The 25,010-nt window shown below is 45.1% G+C and overlaps 1 protein-coding gene across 6 annotated transcripts in view; it reads right to left on the reverse strand.

Annotated features, from left to right (window-relative positions):
• Window positions 1-25,010, reverse strand: part of NUP214 (nucleoporin 214) — a 102,346-nt gene that overhangs the window by 19,671 nt on the left and 57,665 nt on the right. For 5 of the 6 annotated variants that reach the window (XM_039229503.1, XM_039229506.1, XM_039229504.1 and 2 more), the window contains 6 exons: window positions 24,296-24,371; window positions 22,916-22,994; window positions 20,210-20,300; window positions 17,860-17,921; window positions 13,723-15,582; window positions 11,469-11,539 (listed from right to left, as the gene is read on the reverse strand). In XM_039229503.1, the coding sequence (XP_039085434.1) occupies window positions 11,469-11,539; window positions 13,723-15,582; window positions 17,860-17,921; window positions 20,210-20,300; window positions 22,916-22,994; window positions 24,296-24,371 (2,239 nt within the window). The remainder of the gene's footprint in view (window positions 1-11,468; window positions 11,540-13,722; window positions 15,583-17,859; window positions 17,922-20,209; window positions 20,301-22,915; window positions 22,995-24,295; window positions 24,372-25,010) is intronic. The other variant, XM_039229507.1, reaches the window with a different exon arrangement.

Below are 25,010 nucleotides of genomic sequence, written 5' to 3' on the forward strand. Positions count from 1 at the left end.
AATAAATAAACATTACAAAACACACACACACTTAAGTGTGCTAAGAAACGTGATGCACTTCAGAATAGTGCCTGAAATATCTTTACGTGTTCAGAAGACAACTGATTTTTAGTATTTTCACAAGGATGATAACATAACAGACCAACGATTGAGCACGTTCTACGTACTAGGTACTCTCCGGAGGGCATGGCGGGGGGTGGGGGGACACACACCTCCAAGGCATCTCCCCGGGTGCACGGCGACCAGCCTGGTCTGAACCGCCTCACCCTGACTCATGGACTGAAGCACACAACTTAGCCGACGTCCTGCCTCTGCTACAATCCATGTTCACACAGCATCTAGGTCACACATGTCACCTAGAGTTACATTTTCCAGGGGCAGGCAGATCATTAAACTCCCATGTAAAAATTCTATAAGACACTACATGATCTGGCCCCTGTCCGCCTCTGGCATCATCTTTTATCATATCTCCCCCTCCCGCAACATGGTCCAGTTAACAGTGGTCTCTTGTATTTGAACACGACAGGGTCATTTTTACTTGAGGGTAATGTACACATTGCACTTATCTCTCCTTCTCTCCCCCTGTCCAAACCTCTGTCAAACAACAGTAACAGCTTACTACAACCGTTTAAAGATGAGTAATAGCTTCTTAAAACCTGGAATCCAATCCAATCCAATCATAAAAGCATAGGCTTTGATAACTAGTAGCCAGACTTTGCAGGGAAGGAAGAACATGGCAACGAATGCAGGCAGCATGTAGAAAATACCAGACTTTCTAGCTGACTTCCATGCATCAGGCTGAAAGAACTGCCAAAATATGGATATTTCTGTTGTACCAAAAAATGGCAATTTTGGATGGTTCAACCTACATGGGAAAACTATGACTTGAAAAATAATGGCTATCTGTAGAAATGAATAGAAGGGGATCACAGAAGTGGCTGTGAAATGATAGTTACTGCATCCTTATAAATGGGTTATTCATTAGAGAGAGTGTCATTCATTTTACCTGCAATAAGTTACAACAGTTTTTAAAACTTTAAATTATGGAAACTCTCAGAAATGTGCAAAAAGTGGAAGGGAGCACTGGGTGTATCAGTCAGTAAAGTGTCTGACTTTGGCTCAGGTCATGGTCTCACGGTTCATGAGTTCGAGGCCCACACTGACAGTGCGGAGCATGCTTAGGATTCTCTCCCTCTTAAAATAAATAACTTAAAAAAAAAAAAAAGTAGACAGAAGAGTACAATGCTCCTACCCTATACTTATCACACAGTTTCAATGAACTCCCAGTCAGCTGAGTCTTTTTTTTTTTTTTTTTAAGTTTATTTGGAGAGAGACAGAGAGAGAGCGCGCACAGTGAGGGAGGGACAGAGAGAATCCCTAGCAGGTTCCATACTACAAAGCCCGATTTGGGGCTTGACTTCATGAACTTCAAGACCACGACCTGAGGCGAAGTCAGACGCTTAACCGACTGAACCATCCAAGTGCTCCGCCTGAGTTTTATCTGTATCTCATTTACTCCCCTTACCTTTTATTAGTATGAAGCAAATCTTAGACATCTTATCATTTCAACCATTGATTTCTCTAGTATAACTCTCTAAAACATAAAGCATAACTATTAACCACTATCATGTCTATAATATTAGCAATAGTTCCTTAATATCATTAAACAGGGAGTTACTACATCCAACCTTATAATGTTACCAAAAAGAAAAAACTCAGACCTGAATCTCCTGAGGCCTCCAGACCCAACCCCCACTTCACAGGAAGTTACAAAGGGCAGGGGACCAAGTTAACTTGGGAGCTATAACACGAGAATGCAGTCAGCAACCAGATCACAGGAAATTCTATAGAACAATTGACCTGCTTCATTGACCAACTGAATGATGAGAAACAACAGAGAGGCAGAGACATGGAGGGGTCACCTATAGATAGAGACAGTCAGGAGACCTATCACACAGTCCCAATGTTGTGGACTGGATTTGATCCTAATTCAATTACATTGAAACAGATGTAAAAAGGAAAAAGGGACATTGATGAGGCTCTTTCAGAAAGGCATTTCATGACTATGTAACCTAAAAATCCTTTCCCTGATTACTATCACATCATCCTGCTTTATTCTCTTTGTAGTATTTAAAACTATCTGAAATTTAACTATTTTAATAAAGACTCTATCCATCAAATATTATCTTCCAATCCATGAACACTGGATGTCCTTCCAATTATTTAGATTGTTAATTTCTTTAATGTTTCATAGTATTCAGAATGTGTTTTGCACTTCTCTTAAATTTATTCCTATGTATTACACTTACTGATGTTACTGAAAATGGAATTTTCTTACATCAATTTTCTGATGGTTCACTGCAAATGTGCAGAAATATAATAGGTTTTTACTTTTATATTAATCTTGTATCTTCCAATTGTGAACCCATTTGTTAGTCCTAATAGTGGTGTAGTGAATTCCTTAGGAATTTCTATATGCCTGATTATGTTATCTGCAGATAATAGTTTTACTTTTTCCTTTCCAATCTAGATGCCTTTGATTTCATTTTCTTGCCTAACTGACCTGGCTAGAATCCACATATACCTTGTGAAATCCATCCACACTGTTGCGTGCATTGGTCACTCCTCCCTTTGTACTGCTAAGTAGCACTCCGCTGAGAGGATCCTGGTTGTGTACTATTCTCCTGCTAAACATATGGACTGCTTCCAAGTTTTGGCTGTCATAAACAAAACTGCTATAAGCATTCTTAAAAGTCTTAAAAAAAATTTTTTTTTTAAATTTCTGAGAAAGAGAGAGAGAGATCGAGAGAGACAGTGTGAGCAGGGGAGGGTCAGAGAGAGAGGGAGACACAGAATCTGAAACAAGCTCCAGGCTTTGAGCTGTCAGCACAGAGTCCGACATGGGGCTTGAACCCATGAACCATGAGATCATGGCCTGAGCCGAAGTCGGACGCTCAACCCAGGCGCCCCCTTAAAAGTCTTTTTGTGAACCAGTATTTTCAGCTCTTTTGGGTAAATACCTACGACTGAAATTGCCAAACCATAAATTTAGTGTATATTTAACTTATTGAGAAAAACCAAACGTTTTACCAAATTACCATTTTACACTCCCACCAGCAATGCATTAAGAGATATATTTGCTCTAGATTTTTCCCGTTTTTGTCAGCCCTTAAATTTTAGTCATTCTGGTGGCTATGGAGCAGTGCTATACTGTGGTTCCAATTCACATTTCTCTGATGACTAACAATGGTGGTCAAGTTTTCACATGCTTATTGGCCATTCATATACCTTCTTTTGTAAAGTACCTGTTCAAGTATATTGCTTTCTTTGTGTAATCTGGACAGAAGCCCTTTTTTGTTATGTGTATTATAAATATTTCTCCCCAGTCTATGCCTGGTCTTTTCATTTCATAACAAAGTCTTTTGATGAGCATTATTTTGTAATTCTGATGGGAGTCTACTTTTTTTCTTCTTTTATGATTAGTGCTTTTTGCGTTCTATGAAATCTTTGTTTCTCTAATAATGGTTTCTTAGCAGTGGCATTATTGACATTTAGGGCTGGGTAGTTCTTTATTTTAGAGGGTTACAGCATGTTGAGCGGCATCCCTGGATTCTATCCCCTAGATGCTGAGAGCATCCCCTACTCATGAGGACCAAACAGACCTTCAGACAATGAGATTGTGAAATTCCCCCTTGGGGCGGGGGAGGGGCAGAATTGATACCACTTGAGAACCACTGGTCTGTTCAAAGCTAGCAAAGATCTTCTTTTCTGTCTTTTTGCCCTGGTTGTCATATTTAACATCTCTTCATAACCATACATTGTTTCCCTCTAAGTCCTGAGTCTTTTTAGCTGCTTTTCAAGTTTTCGTTTTGTATTTGGTTTTCAGAAGCTGATCTATGATGTCTCTTGGTATGGTTTTCTAGTATTTATTCTGCTTAGAGTTCACAAAGTTTCTTTAATTTCTAGATCCCTATTTTTCAATCCATTTTGAAAAGCTTGGCCATTTTTCTTCAAACTTTTCCCCACTCTATTCTGTCTCCTCTCTTTCAAGGACTCTGATCACACATACAATGGATAGCCTGATACTGTTGCACGGGTCATTAAGTTCTGTCGTTTTTTTTTTTCCCACTCTCTAAGATGGACTTAAAAAAATAACTTGTTTATTTTTTATATACTTATTATTTTAAGTAGGCTCGATGCCCAACGTGGGGCTTGAACTTACTACCCTGAGATCAAATGTCACATGACTGAGCCAGCCAAGCACCCCCTACTCTGAGCTTCATTTTAGGTAATTTCTACTGACGTCTGTTCAAGTTCACTGTTCTGTAGTATTCACTCTGCTCCTATGCCTGTCTAACCCTATTTTATTTCCGATGCTAGATATAAACTTCAGATACAGATCAAGACTTTCTACTTATTTTCCTAATTACCAATTCTCTGCTGAGATTCCTTATTCAAACATTCTTTTCTCTTCTTGTAAATCCTTTTTTTAAAAAAATTTTTTTTAAAGTTTTATTTATTTCTAGGAGAGAGAGACACACAGAGTGAGCAGGGGAGGGTCAGAGAGAGAGGGAGTCACAGACTGAAACAGGCTCCAGGCTCTGAGCTGGCGGTCAGCACAGAGGCCGACGTGGGGCTCGAACCCACGAACTGCGAGATCATGACCTAAGCGAAAGTCGGACGCTTAACAGACTAAGCCACCCGGGCGCCCCTCTTTTTGTAAATCCTCGAGCACAACGGTTACTTTATAAAGTCTCGGCCTGCTAGTTCTGGTATCTGGACCATCTTACAGGTTGTTTCTGGTTGTTCTCAAAAATAAAGACTGTGGACCCATCCTTTCGTTTTTGCTACTTCATATGCTGTACATGTAATGTATATGTAAAATATCTCCATGCATCTAGTTTTTGATATACAGGACTTTGCATACAGAAGACCAATGGTGTGAAGACTGAAGAACACTAATGTTCTTCCTAGAGCATGAGAGTCCTCTCTTTCAACTGTATCCTAAAGTGAATATGCAATCATTCATATTTCTCAAGTGTTGAGGTGATTGGGAAATGAGTCAAAGACTGAAGAATAAACTCACCTCTGTGTCTGCTTAGGGCTTAGGTGATTTGTCTTGTGGTTGAGCCTGGAGCCAGGAGGCAGCTGGGGTGCAGTGTTAACCTATGGAGTCAGCAGTTCTGGGCAGTAAGAGATTGCACGACTGTGCAAGTTCTGTCTGCTTTTTGGTCCTGCCTTTACTTCCCTTCTCTTGGCAAAAGTTGGGGCTCAGTAGATAGGGAAGATTTTTATACGGAACAAATTACTGTTGTACTTGCAAGTCTTTTAGGTCCCCGATCTGTGTTTTGTTTTTTTTTTATGTTTTATTTATTTCTGGGAGAGAGAGAGAGAGAGAGCGAGCGAGCGTGAGCAGGGGAGGGTCAGAGAGAGAGGGAGTCGCAGACTGAAACAGGCTCCAGGCTCTGAGCTGGCAGTCAGCACAGAGCCCGACGCAGGGTTCGAACCCACGAACTGCGAGATCATGACCTAAGCAAAAGTCGGATGCTTAACCGACTAAGCCACCCAGGCGCCCGTTTTGTTTTTTTAAAAACATCTTTGTTGGGATATAATCCATATACCATACAACTCACTGATTTTAAAGTATAAAATCCAATGGTTTTTGGTGTATTACATTGTCAAATTTTTTTAAACTGTGGCAAAATATCACCTTGTTATTTTAACCACTTAAGGAATACAATTCGGTGGCACTAATTATATTCACAATGTTGTTCAACCATTACCACGGTCTATTTCCAAGAGTTTTTCATCACCTCAACCAAAATTCTCAACCACTAAGCAGTAACTCCCACTCCCTCCCCCTAACAGCCACTGGTAGTCTCTGATGTACTTTCCTGCTCTGTGAATTTACCTATTCTAAATACTTCATGCAAGTGAAATCATACGATATTGGTCCTTTTATTTCTGGCTTATTTTATTTAGCATAATGTATTCAAGGTTCATCCATGTATAGTATGACTTGGAACGTCATCCTTCTGGAAGGCTGAAGAATACTCCATTGTATGTGTACAGACCATATTTTGTTTATCCAGTCATCTGTTGATGGACCCTTGAGTGCTTTCCTACTGTCGGCTCTTGTGAATAATACTGCTGTGAACACTGGTGAACAAGTGTCTTTGACTTCCTGCTTTCAATTCCTTTGGGCACATACCCAGTAGCGGAACTGCTGGGTCATCTGCTAATTCAATGATCAGCTCTTTGAGGAGGCATCAACTGTTTCCCACAGCAAATACACTATTGCAACATTCCAACCAGCCACATGTGAGGATTCCAATTCCACCACATCCTTGTCAACACCTATTCTGTTTTTGGTTTTTTAAACAGTAGCCATTGAATGGGTGTGAAGTAGTAGTCTCATTATGGTTTTGATTTTCCTAATGTTCAATGCTACCGATCATCTTTTCACGGGCTTATTGGTCATTTGTTTTGCTTGCCCCCATTGTTGCCAGTAACTTCTTCTGGCTTCTTCCTTCACCAGTACATTTCCTCAGTCTTTGGCAAGGCCTCTCTTCCACCTTCCCAAACGCAGACTGGACACACGCCCCCAGAATCTGCTGTACCCTCACGCGCACCTACGGTGGGCTCCCCTCCCTGGAAATCAATTCCACAAGGCGTTCTGCCACTCTGGGTCCCACTGTGACAGATAATGTTTTCTAAAGATGGTCACAGCAGTATTTCTAGACTCATGTGTTCTTCTAGAGCAAGAAATGAAGTCTATTCCCCTCCTTTTACAGCTGGCTGGGATTTTAGGACTGCCTTGAACAACAGGATGCCACACAAGTGATGCTCTGTGACAAGGTCATAAAAGGTTATAGAGCTTCTGCTTGCTCCCTTTCTTTCTTGAAATTTCTCCTGCGAATCCAGTCACCATGTGGTGAGGAAGCCGGGGACACAAAGAGAAGCCACATGCTGACAATCTAGCCAAGAGCTCTAGTTAAGTTCCAAACCGACAGCAAAATCAACCACTGGATACATAAGAATGCTGCTAGGTTTTGGGGTCATTTGTTACACAGCACTAGGTAATCAGAATATCCACAGGATAAGTGTGATTTCGACATTATGTGGATTTTGCCTGGTGTTACGACAGGAGTTAAGGTCTTCTGTATCCTAGCCAAAATCTACCTTCTATTCTTAGATTTTCTGAGAATACTCCTATCACCTGAAACTGCATCCATTTTTACAGTGTGTATCAAGTGCTAGCCATAGTCCTACAAACTGAGGTTGCAGCAATGAGTGCAACACAGAAAGCCCCTTGTTTTCAGCAAAAAAAAAAAAACCCAAAAAACCAAACATACTCATTTGAACTTTTGGCCTCTTCAACTGCAAACATAACTTCTGTGAAGGAAGAATGTGGGCAGCGCAGTGGGGTCTAGTAACCAATATGGAGTTTATCCCAGTAAGTTTTAGATCTCTCGGCTCAACATTATGCCTGTGGATCCCCCATGTCACTCTAGTTTATTCTTTTTCATAGCTGGATAAAATTCTATTGTGATAATACAAATTCACCTACCCACTGGAATACTGATAAATATTGGGGGTGCTTCTAGTTTTCAACACTCTTGCGTCCTGGTGTCTGTGCTCGTGAGTTTCTCTAAGGAGCACATGTTCTGGCGGGGTCGGAACCGCCAGTCTTCGCTGAGTCACGGCAGACAATTTTCCAGTGTGGTTGTACCAAATCACAACCTGACCAGCAGTGTAAGCAAATCCCTTTGCTTTGCATACTCACTGGCATTTGGTATCACAGAGCTTTTAATTTCCACTGTCGTACAGATGTAGGTCTCTTTGTTGCTTTAATTTGTATTACTAATTACGTTGAGTCTGTTTCTTGGCCCTTTGGCTACCCTTTATTTTGTATATTTTCTTATTGTTCCTTCTCTATACACACTGTGATAAAATGTACATAAAGCTTACCGACCCCAGCATTTTTAAGAGTACAGCTCAGTGGCATCAAGTATATTCACAATGTCGTGCAACCAACAGTATCTTCTGTTTAGAAAATCTTTTGCCTACTTTCTATTGTGTTTAAGCTCACAAGTTTTATGTGTAGGCAGCTCAAGGAATGTTGACACAGAACTGTTTATAACAGTTCAAGATAGCAAACGTTGTTTAAGTACTCTAGAAGGCACCTCTGTACCCTATGTTTAATGCCCTAAGAGTAACCACGATTCTGATTTCTATCATGCAAAGTTTTGCCTGTATTTGCCTCTTTAGGTAACTGTGCTCTCATGTCTGGCTTCCTTCTCTTAGTACTACGTCTGTGGGATTTACCCCTTTTGTTTTGTAGACGAGCAGTACATTTGATTTCACTCCTTTATGGCATTCCACTGCATAAACATATCATCATTTATTTATCCGTCCTTCAGCTGATACGCATTTAGGTTGCTTCTCGTTTTTAGTTATTATGAATATACTGCTAGGGACATTCTTATCCATACCTTCTTCTAGTGAACAAAGGCACTCGTTCCTACTGCTTACATGTCTAGAAGGAGATACGCTGGGTCAACAGGAATTCTGTGTATATGGTTTTGACAGTACCAGGTGCTTTTTTGAAGCGGTTGTATGGATGTGTGCGCCCTCCTACAGCATGTGGGAGTTTCTAGGCCTCTACCTCCTCACCAACATTGGGGACTGTCAGCCCTTTCAATTCTAGCCAGTTCGGTGAGGGTGTAGCTGTCTTTTTTCTTTTTGACTTGTATTGTTTATATATCCTGAATACAATTACTCCGTTGGTTTTATAGGCTGTAATTTTCCTATTTCATGGCTTGTTTTACCCCCAAATTAAGAGAGCTATAATTTTAGTGAAGTCAAATTTTCCTTCTGTCTGAAGAGTGGCCTTTAGAATTTCCTTCAGGTCTGCTACGCATAAATTCTCTCAGTATCCGTCTGAATAATGTCTTGATTCCCCTCCACTCTTTAAAGGTATTTTTTGCGGGGTCTAGAAATTCCAGATAGACAGACGGTCTCTGGCTTTCACGGTCACCGCTGAGAGGTCGGCTGTGTGTCCAACTACTACTCCTTTGAAGGTAACCCATCTTTTGTCCTGAGCGCTTGTAACACTGGATCTTTATAGTTCTGTAGCTTCACTACGACGGTTCTTGGAATCAGTTTCCTTTCACACACTGGCATTTGTTGGACTTTTGAATCTGTGGGTTATTGTTCTCTACTGGTTTTGGAAATGTGTCCTTTTTCCCTAATATTGTCATACATCCGTTCTCTCTCACTCTTCTTCTCTGATTAAATATTAAACTTTCTCTTTTTGAGATTTTGCTCTCTTTCACGTCTACCATCTGATTTGCTCTCCATGATGCATTCCAGATAACTTAATCTGACCTACCTTTTAGTTCAAGGGTCACCAAACTACATGGTCCATGGGCTAAATCCAGACTGCTGCCTGTTTTTGTAAATAAAACGTAATGGAAACGTAATCATGCTCATTCATTTACTTATTGTCTACGGCTACTTTTGTGCAGCTCTGAGCAGCTGTGATGGAAGCCACATGTGGCCCTCAAGGTCTAAAATATTTACTATGTAGCCCTTTACAGAAAGTTTGCGGCTTCCTGTTCTAATATATTATCACTCTCTTCAGCTGGGTCTAAAGATTTTACGTTTCCAGCTGATTTTAAATTTCAATTATGTTTTCTATTAAGTTGTATGTGGTTCTTTTTTAATTCAGCTGTGACACTTTTTATTTCCTATTCTTTACTAGTACGTTTAATTTTGCCTTTTATTTCTACTGAACACATAAAGCACAGCTGTTTTATCGTCTAGGAGTCTTTATAAATCTATGTCTGATGAGTATTCTGGCCCTTGCTCATAGTTCCTCGTTTCCTTTTGTGACTAATTTAGGCGTGGGAAGCAATGTCCTTAATAAGCATCCGAGGCCTAGAGTCAGGTCACTTTTCTTCCAACTGGGTCTGTGTTGCTTTTGTCGGACATCTGCAGACACCGCCATCCCAGGGTCTTGTTAGGCTACATTCACAAGCTGAGACCGGTGAATCTGGGGTCCTGGCTCGCTGTGGGGGCGGGTCTCCTTTATACTCCCCACTTTGTGCACATCTCAGTGATTTCTGTCCCTTTGTCCTTTGCAGCTACTAAAACAGGAAATTAAAATTTTCTCAGATGAATAAGTGCCCTCGTGGAGAAACTGGCTCTTGGGCTCCAATCACTTCCACAGGTACCAGTTTTCCTTTGTAAAGTACCTCATTAGCTGGCCAGAACTATGGTTTTTATGTTTTGTCTACCATGTTTAGCCATGTCTGGTGAGGAACGTGGTTTAGAGGACTTAACTTGCCATTATCAGTTCATAAGGGCCAAAGGTCACGGACGAGGGCAGAGCCCATCTTCAAAGGAAAAGGATGATAAAGAAACACCCCTCCTGAAGATGTGGAAGAAACATACCATATGCTCACTGCTTCATTAATTAATGGACAAACACCTAATCCACCTTTGGAAAGCCACAATCGTCTCTGGTACATCAGAGTAGCTTTCTTTAGGAGGACTCCGCATGAGGTTACTCTGATCTGAGAGTAGCTGGGATGTAACAATACCTTTCCTCTGGGCCCTCGCTGTCTTTGTGTGTAGAATGGGGATAGTAACAGCACCTCCCTTAGAGAGGCACTAATGAGAGGGGCACCTGGGTGGCTCAGTTGGCTAAGCGTCCGGCTTCGGCTCAGGTCGGGACCTCACGGTTTGTGAGTTCGAGCCCTCCATAGGGCTCTGTGCTGACAGCTCAGAGCCTGGAGCCTGCTTTGCATTCTGTGTCTCCCTTTCTCTGCCCCTCCCTACTCATACTCTGTCTCTGTCTCAAAAATAAAAACATTAAAAAAAAAAAAAAAGAGAGAGAGGCACTAACGATTACGTGAGTCAATCTGGGTAAAGCACTTAAATCCTGTGCACACACAGATATCCACTCGCTACACACACTAGAGCAATTCGGGTCACCCAAAGGAGTTACATACAGCTTAGGTGAGGACCCACACGTGGTTTCTGCTCAATATTCTTCTTTTTGCTTAAACCATTTAAGAAGGTAAAATCTTTTCTCAAGGACCTTAAAAAACCAAACAAACAAAGCACAATAAAGCCAAGGAAATTTTAGCCCGTGGACTGTAGTTTGTCAACCCCTGGCCTAGCAGAACAGGCAGAAGGTTGATGGAAATCACGCACTGTGCTTTTCAAGTGCTTTCCTAGAGGGCTGTCAAAAAAGGGTCAAAATCGTAGGGATTCTCGTGAATCAGAGGCTGAGACTTCCATGTCCCCAAGGGAGCTAAAGAAGGCAGAGCTTGAGAACAAACAACATGAGGCTGTTTGCTGGCATCGGACACACGATACGAACTGGTCACACAGTGTGGAACGACGTGGATGGGCCTAACACACCCCGACGTGAAGGGAGGCAAACGTACATCACTTACCTGGCCAAAGACTGTCCCGCCTGTATTGGCTGCTTGGCCAAACAAAGAACCAGTATTACTAGACCCAAAACCTGGAAAATAAGAAGAGAACAACCTTAATTTGAAGAAATCTTTTCCAACATCAAGTATTTTGTTTTCGGAGTCCCAAGAAACCCGATAATAAAGACACTGAAGAATAAAATCTGTTTTCCTATATAGGCAATGGAGAAAATTAGGAGTAACAAAGACATTCCTTTGGTCATCGCTAACATTTTATTATGGTGTAAATTCCAAAATCTGGGAGACTGTCTCCTGCCAAAGCCCAGGTGGGTAGGGACCGTAGGGCGGGTACTCTGAGGGTAGCTTTTCCTCACTTAGCCGTCAAGGAGTCTTTCTAGTGACTGACTTAATGTCACAAATATTTTTACTCCTTGGTTTCCTCCGATCTCAAATACCAGATTCTTTTGGGGTACTTCTTTTTTCTAGGTGGCTGCTATGAATAGGGCCTGGGAAAACCAAGCGGGACTGTATATAATCAAATAGCCTGAGACAAGGAGCTGGAAGGAAGGAGTTCTGTGGTCATCTCCGTCACTGGTCGCTAGGTGGGTGAGCTCAGGCAAGTCTCAGTTCCTCCAGGAGCACACTGCTCAGGTATCTTTCCATCCCGTTACTAGATGAGAGAAGATTGCTTCAAAGGTTCTCACTTGTGTTCGAACAGTTTGATCACACTTGTGCAGGAGGGACTGTCAAGTTTAGACTGCAGAGAAAAGGATGCACCCAAGACGTGCTGAACACCCTTCTCTTTAAGCCTCCCCAGGCCTTTCCCCCTGCCCCCTTGCTACACCTTGTGAGCACACACTCTGTAACTCAGGCCAGCCTCCTGACAGGGCAGCAGGTGGAGCTCCGAATGGTCTCTCAGCACTCTGTCCTTGTAGCTGGCCCCAGTGGGAGCTTAACAAACATTTTTTGAAGGAAGGAAGGACTAAATTTCCTTCCTAATAAGTTATAGACCATCTGCAAATAAATTATCAAGTGAACGAATGGGCACTTATAATCTTGCCCACCAAGAAATCATTAACCCGTTTCCCCCCCACACAGCCTAACTGCTAAAAAGATGCCTTCCCTAAGATAACTATGAGAAAGTGGAACTTAGAAAATATCTTCAATTGTCCTGTAGATAAGTTGTGGAAGTAAAAGCAGCCGAAATGGACACCAAGAGCGGGTTTTGTTTTACTTTAAAAAGTAGTAACATTTAGGGGCGCCTGGGTGGCTCAGTCTGTTAAGAGTCTGACTTTAGCTCAGCTCATGATCTCATGGCTTATGAGTTCAGGTCCTGCATAGGGCTCTGTGCTGACAGCTCAGAGCCTGGAGCCTGCTTCAGATTCTGTGTCTCCTTCTTTCTCTCTTGGCCCCTCCCCCGCCTCACTCTGTCTCTCAAATAAACATTAAAAAAAATTTTTTTTTTTAAGTAGTAACATTCAGGGGTGCCTTGGGTGGCTCAGTTGATTAAGTGTTGTCGGATTCTTGGTTTCAGCTCAGGTCATGATCTCACGGTTCATGAGCTCGAGCCCCGTGTCAAGGCTCTGTGTTGATGGTGTGGAGTCTGCTTGGGATTCTCTCCCTCTCTCTATGCCCCTCCCATGCTTGTGTGCTCACCCCCCCTACCCCGCAAAATAAATAAATAAACTTAAAAAAAATAGCAACATTGAAAAGTTTTGTGTTTTGTTCTATTTTTTAGTTACACTGAAAATAGGAAAAACACCATTCTCCAAATGTGAGTATCTGCCCTTCTGGCGAGCAAGAAGGGGTCAGATGGGGGCAGGGTACGAGAGGCTGGCACGGCGCCAGTGAACGAGGACGAGGCACTCCGGAGTCTGGTCCTGGCTCCAAGATTAGCACCTCGTGACATCAGCTTGGCCTCCTCAAGGTGTGACAGTTTTGGACAGAACAGTTTCTAAAGCAACTTCTAAATGTAAGTGTTCGTATTTATGAGTCATTCACGACTTGCCAGGGCCGTAAGCTAATGACGCCTGTGTTCTTCCCCAAGAACTGGCTCTCTGCTGACTAGCAGGAGCGTCTGCTGAGCAGCCAAACTGCAGCTGCGGGGACGAGGCCAAGGAGATTCCTGAGGCCGCCAGCGCTCCAAGCGCCCTTCTTGAATTTAGGGTCTTGCGTGTCCCCTTTTCCTTGAATTTAAAAGCAAATACAGGTTTTTGGGGGTTTTTTGCAAATGTTTCAAATGACAGAGAGAATCGAGTCTTCCGTAAATTCTTACCTGACGCTTGACAGAAGCTAAACCCAGAAGATGACGTGGTCGTGGTGGCGGCCGAGGTGCCACCGAACACGGAGGCTCCCTGCCCGAAGCCGGGACCCTGCCCAAACGCGGGAGGGCTGCTCTGGCCGAACAGCACCCCTCCCGTGCCGGCAGAGGACTGTCCGAACGAGAAGGAGCTGGAGCTGCTGGTGCTGGAGGAGGCACCGAAGACGTTCGCGCTGGTGGACGCAGACGTGGAGGCCGCAGGCTGACCGAACGCGGGCACCGAGCTGAACCCAGGCTGGCTGAAGGAGAAGCCGCTGGCGGGGCTGCTCGTCGACTGCCCGAAGGCCGGGGCCTGCCCGAACGTCGTCTGTCCGAACACCCCGGTGGCTGCCGCGCCAAAGGCGGGACTGCCAAAGCCAGAGCTGCTGGCGGGCGGCGTGGCGGTGGCGGCGGCGGCGGCCGTGCTGACTGCGCTGCCCGCCTGCTGCCCGAACAGGCCTGGCCCGGAGCCGGCGGCTGCCTGCCCGAACACGGGGGCAGCGGACGGGGCGGTGGCCGCAGGGCCGGCCAGCTGACTGAAAGCGGAGCTAGAGCTGGCGGCGGGCGGTGGGGCAAACACAGAGGCGCCGCAAGTGGCCGTCCCAAACGCCGCCGTCTCCGCGGCTGGGCTTGGAGCAGCACCAGAAACGGAGCTGGAGGTCGTGGGGGGACCTGGGGTCTCAACGGCCACAGGGACTGTGCCAGGGAGGGTGGCTGCGGCGGCGGCAGTTGGCCCAGGCGCCGAGAGGGCGGAAGCAGGGGAGGCCGGCTCAGACTTGACATCAGGGCCCGCGGTGGCTGCTGGAGTGGCTACAGTGGCCTCCGCAGCAAGCACCGTGGGGCTGCCACTGGACACCGTGGGGCCCGGGCTGCTGACCGCGGGTTGGGCAAGAGCGGGTTCTTTTTTAACAGAGTCAGAAGTCTGTGGAGGAGCCTGGGGAAGCGGGGCTGACTGTGGCTGCCCCAGGAGTGAGGTCATGGACGCTGAGGCCTCGCCGTTGTCCGGCTTCTCTGACGGCACCGAAGACACGGCCTCCTCTGTGCTCTTGCCAGAGGACACGGGCAGGGTGGGAGCGGACGCAGAGCTCAGGAGGCTACCAAATGACATCATGGGGAACAAGGGAGGGAGGGGAGCGGCAGTTGTAGCTGAGGGTGGGGCAGGTGGGGGCGCCGTGCTGCCCGTCTGTTGGTTTCCAAAGGCAAAACCAGTCTTGCTACCACTTAGGGACAGCCCGCCGAAGCTGACGACCCCAGAGGAGCCCGCACTGGCTAGGGGCAGAGTGCCGAAAATGCCAGCCGCAGAACTGCTAGTGCTGGTGCTGGTGGCGGCCGCCAGCGGGGCCCCCGTGGTGGTGGCTGCAGAGGCCGTGGGGGGCTCTGCGTGCTTCCCCAGCACGGGAGGGCCGGTAAAACTGAAGCCCGAGGGGACGGTGGAAGTCTTGGTCGGCTGTGCGCTAGTCAGGCCTGCAGGCGGAGCCTTCGGGGCTGGCTTTGTAGAATCATCTGCTTGGCCGACCCGCAGTCCTGAAAAACTTCCCAGAGTCTCTCCAGCCAAAGAACTCGGAAACAGAAGCTCTCCCAACTTGGATGGCGGCGCTTCCAGCTTGCTAGAAGTGGTGGGGAGAGCGATCCCGGAAGGTGCCACAGGTCTGCTGCTTGAAGGCGCTGACTCCGCAGGAGGGGCGGCAGCGGTGGCAGCGGCTCCAGTGGTGGTTGCCGCCGTCATTCCTGAGAGGGGCGGCGAGCTTTCGGGCACCGTCTCATAAAAAGGTTTGCCTCCCCCACCAAACGGGAACGCGTCGAGCTGGTTTGGCTCTTTAGTGGGGGGTGCTGTCCCTAGCAAGAAGAAGAAACGAGAAAATGGGTTGGATTTGGCACAACACGACCCGTCACATTCCAAGCCCCGTCTCCCCTCGATACAGTCCGGACAGATGCTGAGTCACAGCGCTTTTCCTCGGGGAAACTGAGTGCAGGCCTCTTCCCAGGAGCACTAGCTTGGAGTTCGCTCACAGAGGTGAGGAGGGCAAATACCCTTTTCGTGGCCGTTACGTCACAACAAGTACACAGTGCTGTCTAAATACATGAAGTTCACAGTATGATCCCAAACAAAAAATACAAAGGTATCTTCTCTTGTTCTCCCCTGTGTGTGCTTTCCTCAATAACATTCGTGACACAGCGCTAGCCTGTGGACCTCCTGGGAGGCCAGAGGCTGATCCACAATGGAAGTTCCTGCTGTGTTTTCTATGGGCTAAGAAAGTGTCAGTCCGCATATTTTATGTACAATGAAGGGCTACTTCCTAGTGAGCAGTGTTAGAGAGGCAGCATGGCCCAGTGGTCAAGGACAGGGGCTGTGAAGCAGGTGCTCCACCACGTGCTCGCTGCACAGCTCTGGGCATGCTACTTCACCTCACTCTCTGGATCTCAGTTTCCCCAGCTGGAAAAGGAACAAAATGATGGCAGCTACCTCAAAGAGCTGTTATGAAGATAAAAAGAAATATAGGTAAAGGTCTGGTTAAACAGTGAGTGGTCAATAAATAAACTGACCTACTACAGTGTTTACTGAGGTTTCTGACTCCATATTGTTCTAGAAGTCTGGCTGTCACAAATTCTTGAGAAGGCCGTGGAGTCCCAACTTCCTGGGCACAATTTTCAGAAAGACCCTATCGTATCACTGCTGGAGAACGGAGCTGCCTACGGTTCTGGATTGTGGTCTATTCTTGTAAAGGTTGAAATGTTTACAGAATTACCACGGCACTTCACTACCATCTGACCTCTGACCTCCGACGGTTATTATTTTGTTCCTCTTCATCTTTTCAGATCACTGAGTTGTTTTTGCTCGAGAAAGTGGGACAGGGGAGGAGATGGGCTTCGAGGGAAACCTGCCACATCTACGTGGACAAAGGTTATAAAAACAGCTTAAAGAATCACTATCCTAGAAAGGAAGGAAGGAGACCAGTAACCCTTTAAGTGCCGCACACAAACCAGGTTAAGGAAGTCTGCTGTGCTTTCAGCCTCCTCATCCCAGATCTTAAGGGACCTCTTTTTTCCTAAAACCTCTACCACTCGAGCTGGCACAGATGACACACACAAAAAACGTTTGCTGAATGAACAGATGAAAGATGGTCAATGTGTTGTTCATTATACGGAAAATCTGGAAATAACCTAAATATCTGGCAGATACATGGGTTAAATAAATCATAGAAATTATGTAGCCCTGACACATGACATTTACATAAGATTTCCAGTAACACTGGAAAATCCGTCAGACCCTGTGTTAAAGGAAATAAAGTAGAAGAGGAAATATAAAAGAAATGCAGTAACTGAGGGGTATGGCGTGTGATTCTAGAATCTGTCACTTTCCTAGTAAGAGCTTGCTTTTTAAAATTAAGGAAAAATATGGGGCGCCTGGGTGGCTTAGTCAGTTAAGTGTCCAACTTTTGCTTAGGTCATGATCTCGCGGTTCGTGGATTCGAGCCCCGCGTCGGGCTCTGTGCTGACTGCCAGCTCAGAGCCTGGAGTCTGTTTCAGAGTCTGTGACTCCCTCTCTCTCTCTGACCCTCCCCTGCTCACGCTGTCTCTCTCTCTCTCTCCTAGAAATAAATAAAACGTTAAAAAAAAAATTAAGGAAAAATAAACCTAATTCCTTAAACAGAGAACTAGAAGGCACTTAAAAACTACATATGATTTCTTCACAGGTCCTCAAATTCTTTTCACCGTTAAAAACATGCCGGTTGATGACTGTATAACACACAGAGGACCAGTGAGATTGCGGACTGGTTACCCACGAGAGAAGACGAATCTGGTCTGGGAAGGATGAGCAGACAGAGAAAGGAATTCTAATTCACATGTTAACATCCGCATTTAAAGCACAGCCTTGCTTTTCCAGAAGCAAATCCTTTCCTTGTTCTTAATTTAAAAAGTCAACAGAAGTACTCCCCTTTGGTTTCTTAAAAGCGGCTTATTTCGAATGCACACCGTCAACACCAAACTTGCTGCAGATGCTTTAAGCAAGACTCGGCAGCAAGGAGGATGTCAATGCATCTGTACAAAAACCCAGCACCTGTTCAGAGAAAACACGAAGGAAACGCTGCACCGTGCAGGGAAAGACTGTACCTTGTGCGGCAGTGACATTAGAAGACGGGGTTGGTGTGATTATCCCAAAATTAAAGCCAGTCCTAGGGAGCGCAAGGAGAGAGGTTAAAGAGGAATAAACACCGAAGGCACAATCTTGCCCTTTGCAATGTTACGTTTACAACTCATTCGTAAGATCGACCTGTTCGTAGGGACTCACGACCGAGACGACAGATGACAGCAAGGTGAAAGCGTGGATCGCAGAGGCAGGAAGCCGCCCCAAGATCTCCAGGTGGGAGCGGCAATCCGTGGGCGAGGCCAGGAGGCCAAGGCGGCTGTGAAGGCCGCGGCGGGATGGCTCAGCTCTGCAGCCCGGCGGGGAACCACGCTGCGGGAAGCTAGGCCGTCACTGAGACGCACTGGGCGTGGGCGCCGGGGCACAGTAGCCAGGGCAGATGGAGGCGAGGGAGCCGGGGCAGGGAGAACCCCTTAGAAGCCGCCCCGAGACCACAGGGCTCGTCAGGAGCCTGCCACGCTGCTAGGGGATGGGGAGGAGACCGTGAAGTAGAAGCCACCGTCTCTGCCGTTTGAATATAACTTAGTTCTTGGCTGGGAAAATCTGGTTCAAAACCTTTGCGGACCCCTCTTATCAACCCCTCCCTCTCCGGACGGACGTTTTCTTTAAACTGTGAGTCAAGACACCGCAGTCACAGGAGAAATTCGGCACAAGGGTGAACCAGTACAGGTGACCCACTGTGGTAAAAGTTCAAATGGCAAATTTAAAACTATAGTTTTAAAACATAAAGGGGCCAAGCACAGCAAATACAGTACTGTAAGGACTTAGGTTTTTCTTACCCATCAGTGCCTACCTCGAAAGGACACAAACCCTCCAAGATGATGTGTTTTAAGCATTTTATCACATTAAAAATCAAATCCTTTCTTTGTCTCAACCTTGGTGAAGAAACTTTATCTAACAGAGGTAAGCCACTGACCCAGGAACCCAAATCTTTTCACCTGATTTTAAAAATGGGAAGAAGAGTATCCATTTACAGAAGTGAAGACTATTAGCGTGTGTAAAAGAAGCAATAACTCCTAGCACCAACTTACTCTTTCAAAGTGGCTCCAAGCCAACTTTGCGAAGTATAAGACAAGGGTTTACATTAAAGGAAAAAATATTTAAATGTCCCCCCCGCCAAATTCTATTCTAACCCCCTCTTGCTCTTAACCTGTTAAGGTGAAGGACACTCAAGAAACATGAACATCAGGGAAGAGACTGTGGTTAATAGGATTCCAGTCACAAAAGCATAAAATGAAAGGGCTGCAGAGGCCTTCCTAATGGAACGGAGTGTGCCACCTTTCCACGGCAAAAAAGCCTCTGGGCAGGTTTTTATCTCGGCTCCACAGGACCCAGCTTCCCCCCACCCCCCCTCCCCAGAAGGGAGAGGATGCTCAGGCACCCTTCACGGGCTTCAACACAAGTGCCTCGGGCACAGAAAAAAGGCACCCTCCAAGGCTCCCGTGGAATGAGGGTTAGGAGACTCTTCCATTTTTAAACACGACTCAACTTTACATGTACAGCCGTCATTATTCTTAAAGAAATGGAACAGGTACATTTCTCCGTATCTGCGTAAGACCCAGACTTCCGAATGGCTGTGGTCTTTCACCACCTCCTCCCAGTGTCACATAGCGCCCTCTTGAGCAGGAAAGCCAATCCCAGTGTCACACCTAGCCCCCAGATGGAGTCAGGATGCAAACAGGTCAGTGTGACAGGCTAGAAGGCCACCCACAGAATCTGACACACACCTACTGCTCAAAGGAAAGGAGGCTTATCCTGGAGAACAAAACAAATAAACATATAGTAACACACGTATACACCTGGAACGGAAAATGGGAAATACAGTTGGCCCTTGAACAAGGCAGGGGTCAGGGGCCCCCACCCCCACATGGCTGGAAATCTGCATAAAACTTCTGACTCCTCAACCCTTAAACACTAATAGCCTCTCGGTGACCGGAAGCTTTACTCATAACATCAACGTTGGTTGATACATGTTATGTGTACTATATACTGCATTCTTACAATATGGTAAACTAAAGAAAAAACATTATTGAGAAAAACACATCGATGGTACTATCGAAAGTTATTGGAAAAAAATCCACGTAGGATTTGGACCTCCACGTGGTTCAAAGCCCCGCCGTTCAAGGGTCAAGTGCAGATCTGCATTAGGCTGATAAGCTAGTGCTGCTAACATCAGATGTGTCACTGAAGGCAATAAGAACTCTGGGTTCGTATACATTTGATAAGCAGATACATATACCTACTGACGGTAAGATTGGGGGAAGTTACCTATACGGTTGCTGGCGATGTGCCACAAAATTTAAGTTTGTTACTGACCCTGATGGAGAAAATGAGAAAGGCTTGCTGAACTGCCCAGCAGCAGATGGGGTAGAAGTCACAGCTGTTTCTATCTTGGATGCCCCTGGCCCTGAAATTATGGGGGGGGGGGGGAGAGAGAGAATATTACAAGAAAGCTGTTAGAAACACCGCTCCAGTTTGTCATTCTCTGCAGGTCCACCCTGTGGGCCTCACCGCGCTCTCCGACAGGTCAGATCAGCGTCAAGGCCCGTGAACTTGCTTGCTGGCTCTGTCAGTGTTAATTCCAAACCAAACATGCCACACTCTCCTTTCCAGAAGAGATACCAAAATAATTCGAGTGCAGTTTAAATTGAAACCACCGAAAGCAGTTTTATAATTTTATGATTATTTCATTTATCATAAAGTTTTATAATTACAGACATACATACTGATGGGGGGAAAAAACCTCAAAGAGAAAGAGGTTAACATGTGAAATATTTCTGAGCAATGACATGGCCATTTGCTTTCTCCCTACTTTTCTGTATTTCTCAAAGTGGACAGTTCTACGTTTAATGAATAATAGCTTTTTTTAAACTACAAAGGTAAATAGATGAGTGTTGTAATACAGCAAAGTGTAGGAAGCTAAAAGTGTAATCCAGTCTCATCCCCACGTGCAATTTCACTGTAACTACTCATTAGAAGTTTGGGGGATTATCTTCCATTTCCCCCCCACTGCTCTATTTTAAAAAGGGGAGGAACAGGGAACGCTACACTTAAAAAGCCCAAACAAATCAAACGTGAAAAAAAGCTCAGTCTCCTCAAATGAGTACAGGGTAGGTATTAGTAAAAAGATTTTTAAAGCTACTATAATGCAATGTGGTGTGTATAAGGGTATTCAGTGCGACCTTCGTTATCATCTTGAGAAATCAGAAACAATCTCAACTCTCAGCACAGTACTGGTAAAACTTAACGGGGTGCAAGTCCTAGGCTGCAATGAAAACAAGTGAGGCAGGGTTGTGTCAGATCTGGAAAGATGAACAAAATATTTACTCTAATGGGGGGAGGGCAGTTACCAGGATACAAACCAACATATATAGGATACACCTATTTTTGTTTGAAAATCAACAGTGAAGTAACTTCCAAGATACTCAGGTTAAATTAAGGGTTGTTATTTCTGGAATATGAACTTCAAGGGCAGCTTTCACTTTCCTGCATTATAGGTCTCTTCAGCGGACATGTTTTTATGCATCTATAGTGGTTTATGATCAGAAAAACAACAAAGGTATTTCCATTCTTAATTAATAGGAGGACTACAGAGGTTTCAGAAACTTTTTGCAGACTTTGACATAGTATCTTTAGGGAAATTTTTCCACCCTCGGACGTGCTTTTCCTTTGGTTCTCTATCTAGCATGTGAAAACAGAATTGAACGCCCAGCAATGAAAGACCGTATTTCACAACCACTGCTGAATGATGCATGTCAGAAATGTCTGTGCAAGTCACACCAACTGTTTAAGATGTAGGTGAAGCACAATTTCTTAGACTTCCTTGGTTCTTAAGTTCAGGAGGGACCAAAAGCACTCCGAGGCAGGCCTTGAAAGAAGTTGGGGTGTATGGTCTTTCATAAACTTTCTAAAACACTAGCCAGAAAATGGAAACAAGCTTCTTAATTTGAGTCCTTAATAATCCTAACAATTTTCTTCTAACAGAAAACTTCAGATCCCAGTCAAGAAGGGCTACACAGCTCCTCACCCCAGAAAGCTCACACGGTAATGGCCAGCCCTGTGCGAATCCATATTCTGGACAAGTAAGGTATTCGCATGAATGAGTGCAAGGCCTACTTACTGAAGATGAACCCAATATCCAGTCAGACAGCTTTCAATTCTAGAGAAAGTCAGAACGACTGTGCAGCTGAGGAGAAGACAATGTTAGGAAAGCAGGCGGTTGATGTAGGGGGTCCAGTCTCTAACAGAATCTGCCCAGAGCCCCGCCTGAGAGCGTGAGCGAAAACAAAAACCAGAGCCCAGGGGGTAGCGTGCACACACAACTGCGGGCGGCACAAGGCCCCAGAAGCCGAAAGGGACACAGGCCAAGTAAAGGGGCGATAAAGAAGGGGCCAAGGGCAGGGGATGCTGGGCAGACGCCACATCACCTGCTTATACACAAGAGAGCTCTTCTGCTTCAAGCTGGTTTGGGGAATGTGGACCCCTTGGTCAAAGCACCGATGGCAACTGTAAAAACTACTGATTTGAGCTAAGAACCACTAAGCTTGAATGGGTACTGGGAACTAAGTGAGGCCATAAAATTGGACACTGACGTTACTATGTCTACTCTGAAATCTTGTATTAGCACAGATCTGTTTTCCTTTCTGCATTTTACAAGCTTTGAATTATCACTGAGAACCAAGAGGACTTTTCAGTCCTTTTGGTAGAAGAATACAGTTCATGCTCCACTCCCCTCCCGTAACTGTGATTGATTATCCGGCAAGGCCAGGGAAGACAACGCTATTGCTCCTTAAGCAATCTTAAGCATCTTAAGATTTTTCTCCTACTGCGCTCAAATCTCAGAAGTCTGCAGAGCTAACGATGGGCTCACTGATCAGCTGGACACTCTTCATCAACTGAGGCCTTTCAAATATCTCTTTACATGATCTCCTATGTCAGCTGCCTCTGTGATCTAGAATACTAAGCTCTCCTTGGAGGGTTTCTTTTACCTTGATTTCCACTAAAACGAAAATGCAAACTGACCTGAAGCTTTATCACCAGAAGACAACTGACTGGACACAGGCATGGGCCCCGACGGCTTTAGGGAATTGAGTAGAGATCCCTGTAACAACACAAGCAGAACATTCATGTGAAACCATTTACCATCCTTTAGAATAAAGAAACATGTAAAATAAGAACACAACTTAAAAGTAAGCAAGCACACTTTCGTTTAGTTTAATTTTTAAAAACCTAAAAATCCAAAGTCACTATGTTTAAATGCTTGTCTATCAGAGCATGCACATAGGAATATTCGCAAGCTCCAAGAATGCAGTCTTGCCTACAGAACTTGTGGCTGTTTTCCCAGAGTCCAGCACAATGCCCGGCATGTAAGAGGCACCAGGACATCTGGTAATGAACAAAGAACTGAATGAAATGGGTGCTGGCTCTCAATAAACTTATAATAAAATTAAAAAGAAAAACTGTTCAACTTCTCCATCTCCAGGCAAAGTACCTTTATTCTTACTTGTTATGACTTCTGCCTACCATTGTGTTCTCCAAGGTCAACATGGAAACCTCTAGAAGGACCAAATGCTAAATGCTTAAATGCCACTTTAAGTCACAACAAACTAAGAATCAGAGAGCCATGTTGAGAACTCACAAGAGGCAAGTTGTGAGGTTCACTGTCAAACACGATGTGAAAGTACTCCTCTCAGAGACAGGTGAGAGCGGCAGAGAAAGCAGGTCTTGAGGAAGGGAGATTTTGGGGATCGCGTGATCTACCTTTCAGCTGTCTCTGATTGTTTCCTTCTGGACTGTGTCACGGTTTACGATATGACCTATCTTTGTAAGAGGCGATGTTTATCAGGCAAAAGTCTAAATGCAGATATAAGGAATACCACTGGACACACAAGCTCCGAAAAACAGGAACTGCAGTAGAAAGCCGGAGAAGCCAGCCCACCTAAGCACTGATAGTGACAGTATGGTATAAAAGCCACACACACAAGGGCTGGGCTCCGGCTCTGGCTCCATCATTTCCTAATCACGTGAGCTTGCATCGGGCACTTGAGCCTCAGCTTCTCATTAGGGAAACACTGCAACAGCTGCCCTGTTCTGACGCACATGGTTGTTGTACGGGTTAAGGAAGATAATGTTAAAGGTAAGTAAACGACACACCCAAATAACCCAAACGATTGTAAGGTGTTAGAATTAGGACCCAAGATTCCTAGGCGCAGAATGTCAAATGGCCCTACGAAGGCAATCTCAGGCCCTGATGGACCTACTATGTCAAGATCAGCATAAATTATAGGGAAAGGATCACAGGTCTTTGTTGGACTTACAAGGCAGGACTTGAAACAGTACTGTCTTCAGTTTCAAAGACAGATGTCACATGGCTGTTCATGAGAGGAAAAATCAGGAAGTTACCTGTTTCGCCGGGTTGGCGGCTGCCGTAGCCATCGAGGGGTGGGGGGTCTTGGCTGTAGAGTATGCCACCGAAGAGCTGAGAAACACAAAAGTGTATACTCAAGGGAAAGGCAGAGGGGTGAAAATGACCTCATCTCTGTGCCTAGCTTTTAGCCAATAAATGATACCGATGTTGTGTAAAATCTGTTTGGGACTCTACCCAAAACCATCTGACACTTTTCTGAAGAATAATTTGTTTACACAAAATGTGCATCTTCAGCATAAAAGTTAAAGCATTGAGCTTAAAATTTTTTCTCTTTCTGCAATCCTGAGAAAAAAAGTTAAAATTATTCAGAAGGAGAGCTTTTTTTCTTACCTGGAGAGTAAGCCTCCTCCATGCTCTGCCCTCCTGCACCCCCATCCTCAGTTCTAGACTCCGGGGAGAGTCTAGAACTCACATGCCTGATGCTCTTTTCCAAGCCTAAGAAAATGTTCGACAGGGCCCATGGGATGTACACGATCTGCTGTGATAAGTGGCTCCCAAGCACTTCTCAAAGAGGATACACTGGGCTTCTCACAGCAACGCCCCCAAGAGCCCGGTGCTCACCAGGGCAGTGTACAAGAGATTCAAAGGCACCGCTGTTCCATACAACATGCACCTCTGCTGCAGTGTGGAAAGGGTGTTCGCTAATTGCAGGAAAGAGATCTTAACGTTAACGTGGTGTATGCAAGGAAT

This window comes from Hyaena hyaena, unplaced genomic scaffold (genome assembly GCF_003009895.1).
Source record: "Hyaena hyaena isolate Hyena2069 unplaced genomic scaffold, ASM300989v1 scaffold_38, whole genome shotgun sequence".
Taxonomy (NCBI): domain Eukaryota; kingdom Metazoa; phylum Chordata; class Mammalia; order Carnivora; family Hyaenidae; genus Hyaena; species Hyaena hyaena.